The sequence below is a fragment of the Helianthus annuus genome, chromosome 17 (assembly GCF_002127325.2).
Source record: "Helianthus annuus cultivar XRQ/B chromosome 17, HanXRQr2.0-SUNRISE, whole genome shotgun sequence".
NCBI classification, from domain to species: Eukaryota; Viridiplantae; Streptophyta; class Magnoliopsida; order Asterales; family Asteraceae; genus Helianthus; species Helianthus annuus.
Window position 1 is genome coordinate 5,093,806 of NC_035449.2, and position 15,289 is coordinate 5,109,094.

General features: G+C 34.8%; 1 protein-coding gene and 1 long non-coding RNA gene across 2 annotated transcripts; one reads left to right on the forward strand and one right to left on the reverse strand.

The window, feature by feature from the left end:
• On the reverse strand, positions 1-2,386 carry LOC110922859. Its single transcript, XR_002583536.2, has 5 exons — positions 2,213-2,386; positions 1,725-1,868; positions 1,585-1,640; positions 1,435-1,512; positions 1-674 (listed from the first exon to the last, which is right to left on the reverse strand). It is a non-coding gene; the product is annotated as an uncharacterized LOC110922859 (long non-coding RNA).
• A 2,950-nt stretch (positions 2,387-5,336) lies between these two features.
• Positions 5,337-5,818, forward strand: LOC110923623 (glycine-rich protein DOT1-like). Its single transcript, XM_022167693.1, has 2 exons — positions 5,337-5,400; positions 5,517-5,818. The coding sequence occupies exons 1-2, from the start codon at positions 5,337-5,339 to the stop codon at positions 5,816-5,818; spliced, it is 366 nt and encodes a 121-aa protein (XP_022023385.1).
• Positions 5,819-15,289: the final 9,471 nt, after the last annotated feature.

A 15,289-nucleotide genomic window follows, 5' to 3' on the forward strand; every position in this document is an offset into this window, starting at 1 on the left:
TTATAGGGATAAATGATCACCCACTTCCTTTTTAGCTATCACTTATTTTACAAATTTGACCTAAATTTGGCTTTTTACTTTTAAGACAAGCTTCATACCTCACCATTTTGCACCCTGATATGACCAATCTCAAGTCTGGTTTGATATTTGCATAAAAAATAGAATTAATCATTCATGATGCAAGAAAATTGTAACTTATATGACATTACTTATGAGACTCAATTTCACAGCAACAAAACAATTTTACAGTGGGGAGCCTTGTGCATCGGTGTTTCTCATTTGAATTTTCTTAACTTAGAAGTATACAAACTATTTTATGTGTTAACGTATACAATTCAATTCCAAACACAAACACTACACACACATTGACATAAAATATAAATAAAAACCTGTGATCGAGCACGTTGAAGATCTGTTCAAGTTGAGCTAGCCTTAATTTGCTAGACTCTAGCTGCTAAACGTATTTGGGCCCGCGATCATTTTAGTGATGGTGAAACATGGAGTTGAACACGTGAATTTAGAGTGATTAAAAAGAGAAAAAATGATATTATTTTGATGATTCATGAAACCTTTTTCTTGAGTCTGCATTTTCTTACTGCTTCTCTGGTTTTTAGGAGGTTGCAGAGGAATTCCACTTACTTCTAAGTTCGGATCCTGGCCATTATTTGCAGAACCTTCAATAATAATACAAACTGAGAATTATTATTGTAATAATATCTTTTCTAATCATATTTAATACACATCAATTGAAAAAGGAATGAGATGGACAAAAAGTATATTTGGGTCAACCCAATCTGAAATGCCCTAATTAAGTACCTGCTTTGACACTCCTTAGTTGAGGTCAACCCAACCCAACCCGACCCGACCCGTCCTGACCCAACAAATCTTAGCACGTTTACTTACCAACCCACCCACTGACCGAACTAAATCGAGTACATTTATGATATAAGCATTACCCTTTGCAACTTCAGAAGCCATAGTGCCAATTCCATCTTACGCCACAGGCTTAACAAATAGTTTTGCTTAGTAGATACCAAGTTCAACTTGCAGCAAGATTTAGCGAAATACACTTAAAACCCCATATGAATTCAGCAAGATTTCGCTACATTGTAAAATTCCATACTTACCAACCACTGCTTGACTCATTTCAAGTTGCCAAAAATGTAAAAAGTTTGAAGACTACTTAAAACACGTTTCAAGTTGATTCTCAAGAACAACAGTCCATGATAAAATGGTTATTCTTTTAATGGTTCACATATACTTATTTATAATGATTATACTACACATGACTTTATTGAAAGGCATAGTTTGGGAGGAAAAATAATTATTATTTTCTTATAATTAACAAATACATTTAAAAGTTATGTGCTTACTAAAATGCATACAAGTTCAACTTCATTTACCAAAATACAGCAAGAAACAGATCTAACAAACCTGGTCCGATACTTTATATCCAAAAACGAAAACCACAGCGAAGCTTTCGATGCACAAGCTGTCGACTTTGGTGTCATCCTACAGAAGAAAATAATTAACCAAAAGAAAACATTACTCACAACAATGGCATCAAAATTTTCTTCGTCTTACGATTGGCCTAATGAACTCCAAATATCCCAAAGACTTGGTCCGAGCATGTTCATGACCTGAGAACAATTAAAAATATATCATGTTATGCTATCCGAAAACTAAGCTGGTCATAAAAGTGAAAGTTTCAAGTCAAAACTCACCAGAATGTAGAATTCACCCTATGGATCAAAAGAAGTAACAGAAATAGTGCAGTTCCAATTTGATGAAGTGATAACAAAAGAAGTAACAGAAGTAGTGCAGTTCCAATTTGTGGTCATTGAGATGCCTGGCTCCATATGGTACTCCTATATAATGATACACAGGTTATAACTACAAGTATTACACAGGTTGAACAAAGTATTCGGAGGTTAACCCAACCTGACCTGTTTCGACAAGTCCATTTATTACACAAGTGAATAAAGAAAACAAGATATTATGGTCACATCTACCAGATAGAACATATACACTAAAATCCCCCAAAATAAAACCCTAATTTCGAGAACATTGTTGATGCTCCAATGTCATTGATTATTTCACATATTCAAGCAACAAAGTAGCAAAATCAACAAAAAAGAAACATAGATCCAATTTTGCAGAAACCCTAAAATCACCAAAAATCGCCATTTATGGTCGAAGGGAGTAAGTTAACCTGAAGGATCTTATGCTTCTTGGCAATAATTTTGTGATAAGATACCATTAGTCTGTTTGGTAGAATCAAGATCAGTAGCAGATAGAGCGAAGTAGAAGAACGATTGGATCCATTTTCTGCTGGATTGTTGGAGTTTCCTCACTATCGCACAAAAAGAGAGAGAGCAATGTTTTGAAATTTGAAATTTGAGATTTGAGATTTGAGATAGATGTTAAGAATAAGTAAAAAAAATATTATCTTGTTATGGAGGGGTGAATGATAACTAATTATCTATAATTTTGTTAAAAATTTAGGGATTTAAGTGTAATAAGTTTAGGGGCTAAAAAATAAATAACGTTTAAAAGACCAAACTATCCTTATTTTAGGGGTCTTTCTATAAATAAAGGGGGGGAAAAGTTCTTATTTTTTGGGTATCTTAAAATGCCCTTGTCTCATGCATTATAATATAGTATAGATTACATGTAATTAAAATAAATAAAACAGATAAACCTAGAAAATTGACAATTTAACTCAGTTTTTTAATATTATTTAATAAAATAAAGCAAAATGATATATACAACTCTATCCCTCGCTCTCACACTCTCAGACTTCACCTACCTCCCACCTCCCATAACCTTCACCACCACCACCCACCCCACCCCACCCACTGCCGGACTGAAAACTGCTACCATCACCACCTACCGACCACCACCAATTCCACCACACCACCTCCACCTATCGACCACCACTACCCCACTGCACTCACCATCACCAGCGCACCCAAATCACCACTGCACCCACCATCACCACAACAGTCTTGTTTTGATAACCAAACGATCAAACTGCATCCACCACCATATCCTCCGTCTCCTCTCGCAAGGTTTCTATATCTATACATATGCCTCTCTCTATATGTATTGATTGATCTTTCCAAACTCCGATTTCGATCAATTGTGTGTATGTATGTTTATTCATCGTCAAATTTTGATTAATTTGATGCCAATTGTTTAGGTTTTAAGCAAAACTAGGATTGCGACCCGCCGCAAATGCGGCGGGAATTCTTTAGTTATAACTAAGTCAATCTAGGACCCACACGTTATGTTAAATATGTCAAACGGGGAAAAAATAGACAATGTAAAAACGTTCACCCACACACGCACGTTGCGTCGTGTTAACTCACAAAATTTAAAAAGAAACGCAAAAACGTTAAACCAAAGACGCAAGTTGCGATGCGTTAAGTCACAAAATTTAGACCCAAGCATAAAGCGAAAAATTTGCGGAAAATGAAAACTATAAATGACCAAAGTTGAAAGTAAAAAAAGTTATGAGGATAGATTGCAAAAGAAAAATTTTTTGGGTTAAAAGTAAAAAAAACACAAATAGTTTTGAGTTAAAAGTAATTTATGAAATACTCTTGGGTGAAAAGTAAAAAAAAAAAATCAATTTTTTTGGAAAACCCGCAAAGCCAACGTTACGACAACCATATGGATAACCAATTTTTATTTGAAAACCCTGCAAAGCACATCCCGCGTTGCAGCGGGGCGTAAAACAATGTCAAATAATACTAATATCACACAACCATCATCGACCACCAACACTGACTCGACCTAGGATATGCGTGTTGCGACGAACTTGTCAAACATGGAAAAATAGAGGTAAACACGTTGAACCACACATGCACGTTGCGTCGTGTTAACTCGAAAAATTTAGAACTATACGTAAAACGAAAATTTACGAAAGATGAAAAGTATAAGTGAAAAAAGTTGTGAAGTTAAATTGCAAATAATGAAAAGTTTTGGGTTAAAGTTAAAAAAAAACAAATTATGTAGGGCTAGAATTGTAAAAAGTAAAAACCTTTGGGTTAAAAATAAAAAATGAACTTTTTTTTATGAGAAACACCGAAAGCACAATGTACAAGTGATATTGCATAAAAAAGTTGCAAACTTATATATGGAATAATTGCCACCAATAGACTTCAGAAGGAGCTTATGGAGTGGCAGATCAGTCCTCCCTCTGGATTTACACATAAAGTCGCCGATAATCTTCAACAGTTCATCAATCTCTCAGTTTTATTCTCTAAATCTTAAGTATTATCCTCAAACGACTGTTGAAACCCTAGGTGCGGAGGTAGGTGCGTTTGTCCGGCGGCGGCTTACGAAACCCCAGGTGCGGAGGAGGGGTGACCGGTGGCAGGGTGGTGGTGGTGCTCTGAAGGTTAGAGAGAGAGAGAGAGGGAGAGAGAGAGAGAGTACATGTCTTTTTAATTATATATTTTTTCATTATATTACATAATAGTCCCTAGACATTAAGCATTTACACAATAGTCCACGTAATGGTGAAAAGACGAATATGCCCTCATGTGCAAGTCACATGACCATATTTAACAAAAAAATCTGACTAAGTTAGGGTTAAAGAACATAACATGCAGGATTTTGAAATGTTAGGGACAAAACTAGTCAAATTTAAAGGCAAATGACGCCGCCTGCAATTTGGTACAAACATAAAGGACAAAATTTGTAATATACTCTTATGGAAATTATGTATGTAGTTTAGATATATTTATTCAGATCAGATTGTAAAACAGTAAATGCATGGTTCAAATTAATATAAGATTATCATACCAGATAGATTTATTAATTATTATTATTATTATTATTATTATTATTATTATTATTATTATTATTATTATTATTATTTAAATATAAATAGTTGAAATGGCTAAGTTACAATCTTAACAAGTAACAACTCAAACAATGAACTAATTAATTAATTACTTAGTTTATAAATCGTGCGAAACAGCAAATGGCACATTACAAGAAATCGTTTTCTGTAGTTGGTTATTTCTGACATGGACCACTATGGAGCTTTTCTGTTTACAGAAGGTCAGAAGTTGAAGTAGTGCTTCATCTACCCAATGCCTATATATATGCAACATTTTCATGCAAACTACAAACAAGTCTTTCATTCAACATGGCTGTTCACAAACTTTCAAGTGTGCTTTTCTTGGTTTTATTAGGTTTGGGCCTTAGTGCTGCCACTAGGGCTCTCTTGAGTTATGAAGCGGGGGCCTATATTCATGGTGGTGTAGCAGGAGGTGGTGGTGGTGGTGGTGGAGGGGGTAGTGGTGGTGGAGGAGGAGGTGGTTATGGGGCTGGAGGAGAGCATGGTTCTGGATATGGAGGTGGAGCTGGTGAAGGAGGTGGTGCTGGGTATGGTGGTGGGGCTGCTGGAGGTGGAGGAGGTGGTGGTGGTAGTGGAGGAGGTGGTGGTAGTGGTGGTGGTGGTGGAGGAGGAGCACATGGTGGTGGTTATGGTGGTGGTGAAGGAGCTGGAAGTGGAAGTGGTGGTGGATATGGTGGTGCTGGAGGATCAGGTGGTGGTGGTGGAGGTGGACATGGTGGTGGCGGCGGTGGTGGAGCTGGTGCTGGTGGTGCTGGAGGAAGTGGATACGGTAGTGGAGGTGGTGCTGGTGCTGGTGGGGGTGCTGGAGGAGCGCATGGTGGATACGCTGGTGGTGGAGGAGCTGGTGGCGGTTCAGGAGGCGGAGGCGGTGGTGGGGCGAGTGGATATGGAGGTGGTAGTGGCGGCGGTGAAGGTGGTGGTCATGGTGGTGGCTATATGCCTTGAAAGAGTGTCTTCAAATTGGATGAAGGATAATGACATAATGATAAATAAGTTTGGAACCAAGACATGAAAGGTTAAAGTTGTTGTATGAAAAATAGATGCATTAAAGTTAGCATCATCAATTTGTAATCTTATTCCAAGTGTTTCTGAATTTAAATGTTGGTGTTTATGTTTATAGTATATATATGGTTCTCACCCAAGTATTACCCAAAACTGGATATGCTAGAAGGAAAATATCATTAGAGGCATGGCATATAAAAGATGACAAAAAAGTGTTCATATAAAGTGACAACAAAAAAGGCATTCTTGAAAAATGAACGGCTAAATTGTAAATTTTGAAACCCTAAAGAATTATTTGTGACGAATAATGTTACACGAATAATGTTACACATGATACACATTTTATATGAATATAAGAACCTTCAAACCATGGTTTAAGATATGGGTATGTAGTAGGGATGACAAGAAGCATGCATGTTTATTAGGGCTAGCAATGAACTGGGTATTCGAGTCATGAACCTAATTGTAAAATTATATCCTATATTCGGCTGGTTATCCTTCGGGTATTGTCAGGTATCAGGCATTCTCACAAGTATCGAGTACACTCATTAATTTAAAAAAATGTTAAGATTTTCAACTATGTATATTTTTTTATTTTAATTTACATATAATTTTATGTTTCTAACAACTACGATAAACTATAATGTGATAAACTATACACATATCATCATCACCATAAAATGTTTGAAATATATAAAATATTTAAATTTCATAATTATATATATCTCGTAGGATAATTTTGTATTTCATAGTGTACGTAAAAAATAATACCTTTAAAATATATATCACACAAGAACAATTGATTTTTTATGTAATAAGGTTACTACAATGAATTATTACTAAAGAAAGATAAGAGGGAAACAAATTAAAAATTCGGGTATAGCTCAGGCTGACAATTATATAGTTTCGGGTAATTTAGTTAGGTATAACCTAATCTTATACTAGTCCCTTGTCTGTAAAATATTTATTTTTCAATCTCATACCTGATCATATACCTGAATACCCATCTCATATGTTTCGACTTTCAGTATTCCCGTTAAGCATGGTTTTTTTATCATCCCTATTGTCCATATCGAGTAATTATTCCTCATCAATATCCATTATACATTAATTTATTCGTTCATATCCATATCCACCCTATAAAACACACTAATCAATATTTAAAGTTGAATAATTTATTTTATGCCATTTAATTTGTTAAAAGTAAAAGTGAGTATTTAAAGTTGGGCAAGATATCCAATCAAAAGTGATGGTTTCTTTCTATGTCCTACCCATGAAACAAAACCAAGCCAATATACATATGTTATGTTATGTTGATGTGATCTCCCACATGTTGGAGTCCCTTTCTCATATTAGTGGAGCACTGCCGTAATGACTAAATTGTATATGTTTGTTGTACACAAAAGCCTCCTTTTCTTCTTCTCGTTTCACATGTATTTGTGCTCCAAATGAAGTCATTTCAATTCACACAAACATGTGTATACATACATATATAACCTGATGTGAGTAATGATTAGGGGCAAGTTTGATTCACATAATGAAATCATTTCAATTCACACAAACTTAGGCACAACAAAATTCCCATAGTCAAGGTTCATTGGGAAGGAAAGCGTGGTGCCGAATTCACTTGGAAACTCGAGAGAGAGATGAAGACCAAGTATCCATAACTCTTCGTTCAGCTTTCCTCTTAGATTTCGAGGACGAAATATCCAAAAGTATGGGAGACTGTAACGCTCCGCATAATTGTACTTTCATGTTTTAGCAAGTCTTGTTGTACTTTCCATTTTAGACACTTGTACTCTTGTTGTAATCTATTTCGTTTCAGTTTGTAATCCGAAACCATTGATTATAATGAAAACACAATTATTTTTATCATATTCATGTTATTTAATTCACGTTTTAAACGATATGCAATGCTTGATTCTTGATTCTTTGATTCACATTGATGTTTGATGCACGTCACACTGATTAAAATACGTAAAATAATTGAAGTTGAAAACCAAAATAATGAAATCATGTGGCTTCGTACGAAGCCAGGCCGGTTCGTACGAACCCACCCTTCGTAACTGCTCAATCATTGCTAAATCTTAGGAAACCCTAATGTACCCTCCAATCTATAAATAGAGGCCTTATGCCTTCATTCCAATTCGCCATTTCCCCTTGCAAACACTCTCAAATTGATGTTGCGATCAGAAGCTTTGTAAGATTTCTCCTCCTTCATTTCAATTCCATTTTATTTCGTTTCTTGAAGTTTTGATCATAACCTTCAAACTTTGCAAAAACCTTTGATTCTAACTATCTCGAAGATGGTTTCGACTCGTTTTGCTTGGTCAAACTGTTGTGGAGCATCACTTATACGAGAATTGGATCAATGTTCATAACATATCACAACTTAACCATAGTTTCCTTTCGATCATTACACGATCTTATGGAATCGGGAACCTATCAGACCCTAACTCAATTCATAGTTAACGACCTGCATTAGGGTTAATTTCTATCAAGAAATGATATGTTTTTGATGGATCAAACAGGAATTTCATCAAGAACCGTGCCTTCGTATGAAGGGACTATGCCCGTTCGTACGAAGGGACTCCAGTTCATACTTACTGTTTTAATTTCGATTCTGTTCACCCACTCATTTGTCATCATTTAAACGTTTATCTACTGAATTAAATAAATTAAACAAATACTTTTCAACCAAATCAGATAAAAACCAAGATTTTCATAACAAACACAGTGGGTGCGAACGAAGGGACTACGCCCGTTCGTACGAACCCACACTGCCAACCAAACCGAACTATTTTCATTTCTGTTTTAACAATAGTTTTTACACCCAATCAGCCTATTTACTGTTTTAAATCATTTACCTTATCGTTTATCATTCAAAACCAGTTCATATCGCACTTTAACAACCCGTTCGTACCAATCAGGAGACTCCCTTCGTACGTACGAACGGACTGCCTTATGTTTTAATCCGTTTTAATTTCGTATTTTAAACAATCTGATCCGACCCCCTTTCACATCAGTAATCTTATACTCTTGTGTAAACATTTCAACCTAATCTCGAGACTTCATCAACTCCACTCTTGGTTTTTGTGGAAATCTATGCAAAACTATGAGTATACTCGATCCTTTTTTCATTTTAAACACTTTGGGTGCAACATGTACAATATACAAAAACACGCAACACTTGAAACTTGTTTATATGCACACTCTATCCACATTTAAACATGAAAACATTTTGATACCTGTTAATCTCATATGCTATGTATACATTGTGTCTATATGCTCATTAATTTCGATCAAGCCTACCTTAACAACTATAGCGCTATAGGATTAACGCACCACCCCGATTCTTAGGGTATTGTTAAGTAAAACATGTTAAATCCCCTTCGTTTCGATGATGTTGGGAAGTCAAGATTGCGTTGGAAACTTTGGTTTGACATATAGTGATACTAGTTCAGCATATTAGTAACTTGTATGTGTATTTCATGTGTGATATGAGCACGTTTAAACATTTTATTCTTATTATGCTATATATCAAACTTGTATACTCGCCAACATTTTTGTTGATCATTATTTTAATACATGTTGCAGGTTGATAGACGAAGTGATGAAGAATCAAGTTAGGGTGAACTTAGAAACACACCATAGAAATAAACAATATTTGAATCTTGGTTTTGTTTGATACAATTCAAGTTATTTTTTAATAATGTATGACATTTTTAGTATTTATGAAATTTTGATTTAATTATATTGTCACAACTAGCGTTATGATGCTTTGAGCGATTTGTTTTCGTCTCACTCCGATGATTTTGCCATCAGTTGGGGTGTGACAACATGCCCAAGGTATTCAAATACCTTACGGTTCGTAAGACGTAAGTCTTGAGGTCCGTAAGGGGCTGCCAGGAATATTATTAATAACTGCCTTACGGTCCGTAAGGCATACGCCTTGCAGTCCGTAAGGATGACTCAGAGGCTAAACTTTGGCATTTTGTCACAAATGGTCTCTCCACATCTAATCTTCCACAATTTTACATATTTAGTCCCTCTCGTCCAAATAATTTGACATATTTGAGAGTTGATTAGACACGTGTTGCCATATGATTTGATATAATTTTTTGAGGTGTTACATTAATACATAATATTTAGAAGTTAATACAGAATATATAAAACGTCTAGAAATTTGAAAATAAATAAAAAGATATTTAAATATACTAAAAGGAAATAATGTTTTAAATGGGAAATAAGGAATATAAATGTTGCACTTAAATAAATATAAGCCACTTTAAAAAAAAGCGAGTTATGTATAACCAACCCAAACGATAACTGATGGGTTTTTAACTCGATTTCGACCATGTCTTGTTCCAAAACCAAACCACACCAAACTGAGCTGATCTTACCAAAACCGAACCTAGCTATACCGTTGTACCATACAACACCAAACTTGTCTATAATGTTTGTAAATAGATTTATGGCCGGAATTCATTATTTGAGCCAAAAGTTTCAGGGCCAATTTAGTTAAGGCTATATGGTGTGGGATATAGACGTGAAGGGCTTTATTATGTCATGTCTATGCCATGTAAGCAAGAACTTTATTGTTAACTTGCATGGTGTGGGATAAAACCCTCTTAAAAGTCCCTTTAACTATTATAAAATAAATAAATAAAAAATAAAAAGATCTGATTGGATATGCATGTGCCCAAATAAAAAATAAAAAGGTCTGACTGGATATGCATGTGCCCCCCCCCCCCCCAATCTCTCTTCATAGTGCTCGTGGTCCTGCTGGTGATACCCTCCATAGCGCCCAGACAGTAATTAAGCATGTAGACATATTATAGTTAGGTTAAATCCAAAATACAAAACAAAATATATTTTAAAGCCAAGGTCATGAACTTTTGTAAAAAATATCATTTGTTGAAAAACTTAACGGAATAACCAAAAAAACTGAACCAAAACACTCACCGGTGAGTTGGTTTAAAGGATAGATGAAAATCAACATTAGTGGGTCGGTTATTGTTATAAAATTCTTCGTCCCGTCAAAACTCTTTGGTATCCACAATTCTTAAGGCAATGTATTTTTTTTTTTATTTAACTAGTTAGAATGAGACCCAGTCATATGAAATTATGAATTAAAGTTTGTTTGTTCTTAACTTCATATGTTGTTCATGCTTGATGTTCAACTCAGGGTTGATTTATTTTATCTTCTATTCTATTTGGAATGAAAACATTTTTTTCAGTATTCAATTAATGGCATCACTAGGTTGTTTTTTTTTCATTTACTATTTAAAATTTTGTGAATGTTTTCTCGAATGATGATTTACAAATGTAGTTGGAAACATGAGTTAGCAGGCAGCGAAACAACGGTTGTTTCGAGCTTTTTTTTAGTTAGTTCCAAACACTTGTGACAAAATATAGTTAACGGTCAATCAATCCAAAACCACAAGCTATAATCTTCAAAACAGGTTAACCGAAACTACATTAACCGATCGGTTAGGGTAATGGTTTTGAGCCAATACCGACCCATACACACTCTTATATACTAGTGCTAGCTAGTATTGTAAGCTTATTACAAGATTTTAATACTTTTTAAACTTATTTCTTGATTATATAATCATCATCATCATCAAACTCAGTATATCCTACCAATAACAAAGCTAAAGTAGGGTCTGAGAAGGGTGAGATGTAGACAAACTTACCTCAACCCCGTAGGAATAGAGAGACTTCTTCCAAGGAGACCTCTGACTCGATTGTAGTTATTTCTTGATTATATAATAAGTATTCATCACTAACTGTATATTTTAGAACTTCGACTTGCTATATTTACAATTTAGGGGTGAGTAAAAACCCAACCATTAATCGAAACTGAACTAAAAACTAACGCAACTAAACCAAAATTAACCGAAAACCGGTCAACTAAAAACCAAAAAAACGAATTAACTGAAGATCGGTTATCGGTTTTTTTTTATACCCTTGGTTAATTAACTGAACCATTCATATTTTTATATAGATCTTGCTTTTATACATCCGTTTCATATATTTTATGTCTTATATACCTCCATTTCATATATTTATACATCCAATCAAATTCATGTATTTATACCTTAATTTTTATGTATTGATATATACCATTTCTCATGTATTTATTCCTCAAAAACATGTATTTCTTAGTAAAAATTTTAACCTAAGTTTGGTTTCGTTATTAACCGAACCAAACTGAGAACCGAAAAATTAACCGCTGGAATTAACCAAACGATTAACTGAAACCACAGGGAATAATTACATGGCAACGAATTGTACATAATGCAAACCACAGGGAATAATTACACCTGAACACACTTTAGAGGGTCTCAAGCGTAAAATTGCTCAACAGATTTCCCGCCTAGCTTGTTCCTTATTATTTTACCCTACAGATCATTCATTCATAACTTGTCTCATCAAATTTCAATTGCAAATTCTATAATCTCTTCCCTAGATGGTTCCAAATCAAAATCGAGTCACGAATGACGACGGTAAGTGATAGTTTGTAGTAATTAGTTTTTGCATTTGTTGGATTTCATGATAGGTATACACATGATGCATGATTAACCATCTGCCGCTTTTAACGTTATTTTCACGAACTTAGTAAAATAACGTTAAAATTAGTGCAATTTCACTTTCGCCCTCCGAGCGCCCACACATATATACATTATATGCGCATACCGCAAGTGAGGCGTATTTTGTCAGAATATCTATTTGTTATTAGCATTTGTATTTGTTGAAAATCTATATGTTAGTTGTAATTTCTTGACAAAATGCCTATCAACCTAGCTACTTTTGTCATCAGATCAACATGTTATGGAAACAATTCGCGAAGCACAAGTTGAGCAGGATAGGATAAGCCGCAATAGAAACGTAAGTCTTTCTATGCAAAATTACACGTTGAGTAAAATGCACGGATGGTCCATGTGGTTTGGTGAAATTTCACCTTTAGTCCCCAACTTTTCAAAATTACACTCTTAGTCCCTGTGGTTTGATAAGTTGTTACTCGTAGGGCTGTAAACGAACCGAACGAACACGAACGAGGCCTTGTTCGTGTTCGTTCGTTAAGGAAATAAATGTGTTCACGAACGGTTCATGAACACTTACCGAACGAGATTTTATGTTCGTGTTCGTTCATTAAGGAAATGAGCGTGTTCACGAACGGTTCACGAACACAAGCAAACACAAATAAATTGACGAACGCAATGAAGGATATAGGTGGATGGCCCAGAGAGAACACTAGAACTTGAATTCTTTATTGTGGAATGGAGGTAGATCATATTCGTCGATGTAACTAATGATAAAAGAAAGGGAAATTGTGCATAAACAATGTGAAAGAGAGTTTCCTAGTTTAATTGTTAGGGTAATGATATAAATAAAAGTTTAATAGTACAAAAAGTATAGATAAAATATATGAAAGTATAAAAATCTTTAACTAAAACACGAGCATACGAACATAAACGAACGCAAATGAACGAATGTTCACGAACACCTTACCGAACGTTCACGCACACAATTGAACGAACGAGACCTTTGTTCATGTTCGTTCATTTAACTAATCGAACGAAATTTCTTGTTCATGTTCGTTCGTTTATTAAACGAACGAACATAAACGAACTTCCCGCCGAACGGTTCACGAACTGTTCGCTAAACGTTCGGTTCGTTTACAGCCCTAGTTACTCGGATAGTCCCTAAAGCGGACGGAGGTTAGTTTTTCTGGTTAAGTGGGTGTGAAATGACAAGGACTATCCGAGTAACTTGTCAAACCACAGAGACTATCCGAGTAACAACTTGTCAAACCACAAGGACTATCTGAGTAACCTTCATCCGCTTTGGAGGCTATCCGAGTAACAATTTGTCAAACCACAGGGACTAAGAGTGTAATTTTGAAAAGTTGGAGACTAAAGGTGAAAATTCACCAAACCACAGGAACTATCCGTGCATTTTACTCTTACACGTTTGTGGATTTTACTAATTAGTGCATTGATTTCAGGAGGAGGTTTTTTACTACAACTTGATGTATACATTATCAGAATTTCTGCCTGTTATCTTATTATGTTGTATGTTACTGCAAATGGGAACAAATTTCTACAAAAAACACCCAAGGATGTTGAATGCAGCGGCTACCATCGTTATCGTCTGCGGTTTTATTATTGTTTTTGGCGTGCTTCTATTAGATAGAGGAGGGATTTGGTTCAAGATACTGGTTTGGCTTCTTTTGGCTTTGCAAATGGTGTTGGTATTATCTGTTATCATTCGTGCTTTGATGGATGTTATTTGAGGTGATTTGTAATATTCGGAAATTAATAGAGTAATAAATTAAATATAATATTGGTGATTTGTAATATTCGGAAATTAATAGAGTAATAAATTATAATAAATAAAGGGTTATATACATTTGAAAATTATTAGATTAAATTGTGAAAGAAAACTTGAATATATGGAATAGATACTGGAAATATTCTGATTGATATTTTTGCCCCTATTAAACGTTGTCTAGTGAGAAGAAAAAATGATAGATATAACAACTTTGATTTTTAAGTCTCCATCTTTTATAGCATCCACAATGACTAGTTAAAAGTCCGGGGCTTGCCTGGTAAGCGTGTCACATAATTTCTAACCCTGCTTTTTTCCACAACGCTAAACCACTTCAAAGTTCAAACCTTCACTTGTTATCCACCTCATTACCTATTTTTTTTATTTTAAACTATTTATAATTTATTTGCTTAATGATATTATTTAACTTTTTATTAAAATATTAAAAAAATTCATAACAAGATAATTTATTTATTACTTATTTTATTTTTTTTATTCCATTATCTAGTATATTTATTTAAATTTTACAACGCCTCTTTTTCATATAGCTTCTTTTGCAACGGCTAGTAACGACTGCTTTGCAACAGCTAGTTTTTAGTGACTATAAATTCAGTTCGTATATTAATCAACTTGTGCACTTCTCAGTTGATAATTCACTACAAAGATTCATAAAAAAATGACAAGAAACCTTGGACTGAAGATGAAACGGCACATGGCTTTGGTCAAATCTTGGATGCACACAAAGTTATATTCGTAATAAAGTATTCTTTTTGTATCGTAAGCTATATTGAGTGTCTGTATGATACCGATATCCTAACGCACCGATACCGACCGAACAACACCGGTACCGGTACATGTATTCATTTTAATTGTTTTCAATCGATGTAAAACACGTGTCGATTGGGAACGACTGTTATGCCGAGTGCCGGTATCATACTAGTACCGTAATGAACCATACCAATAATTACCAAAGACACACAGTGAAGCGCAAGAATCCCACTAGTTGTAGATAATACAAACCACAAGGATTTATTAGTTATTACACATAAACTAACTTCTTAACAGATTTTCCCGCCT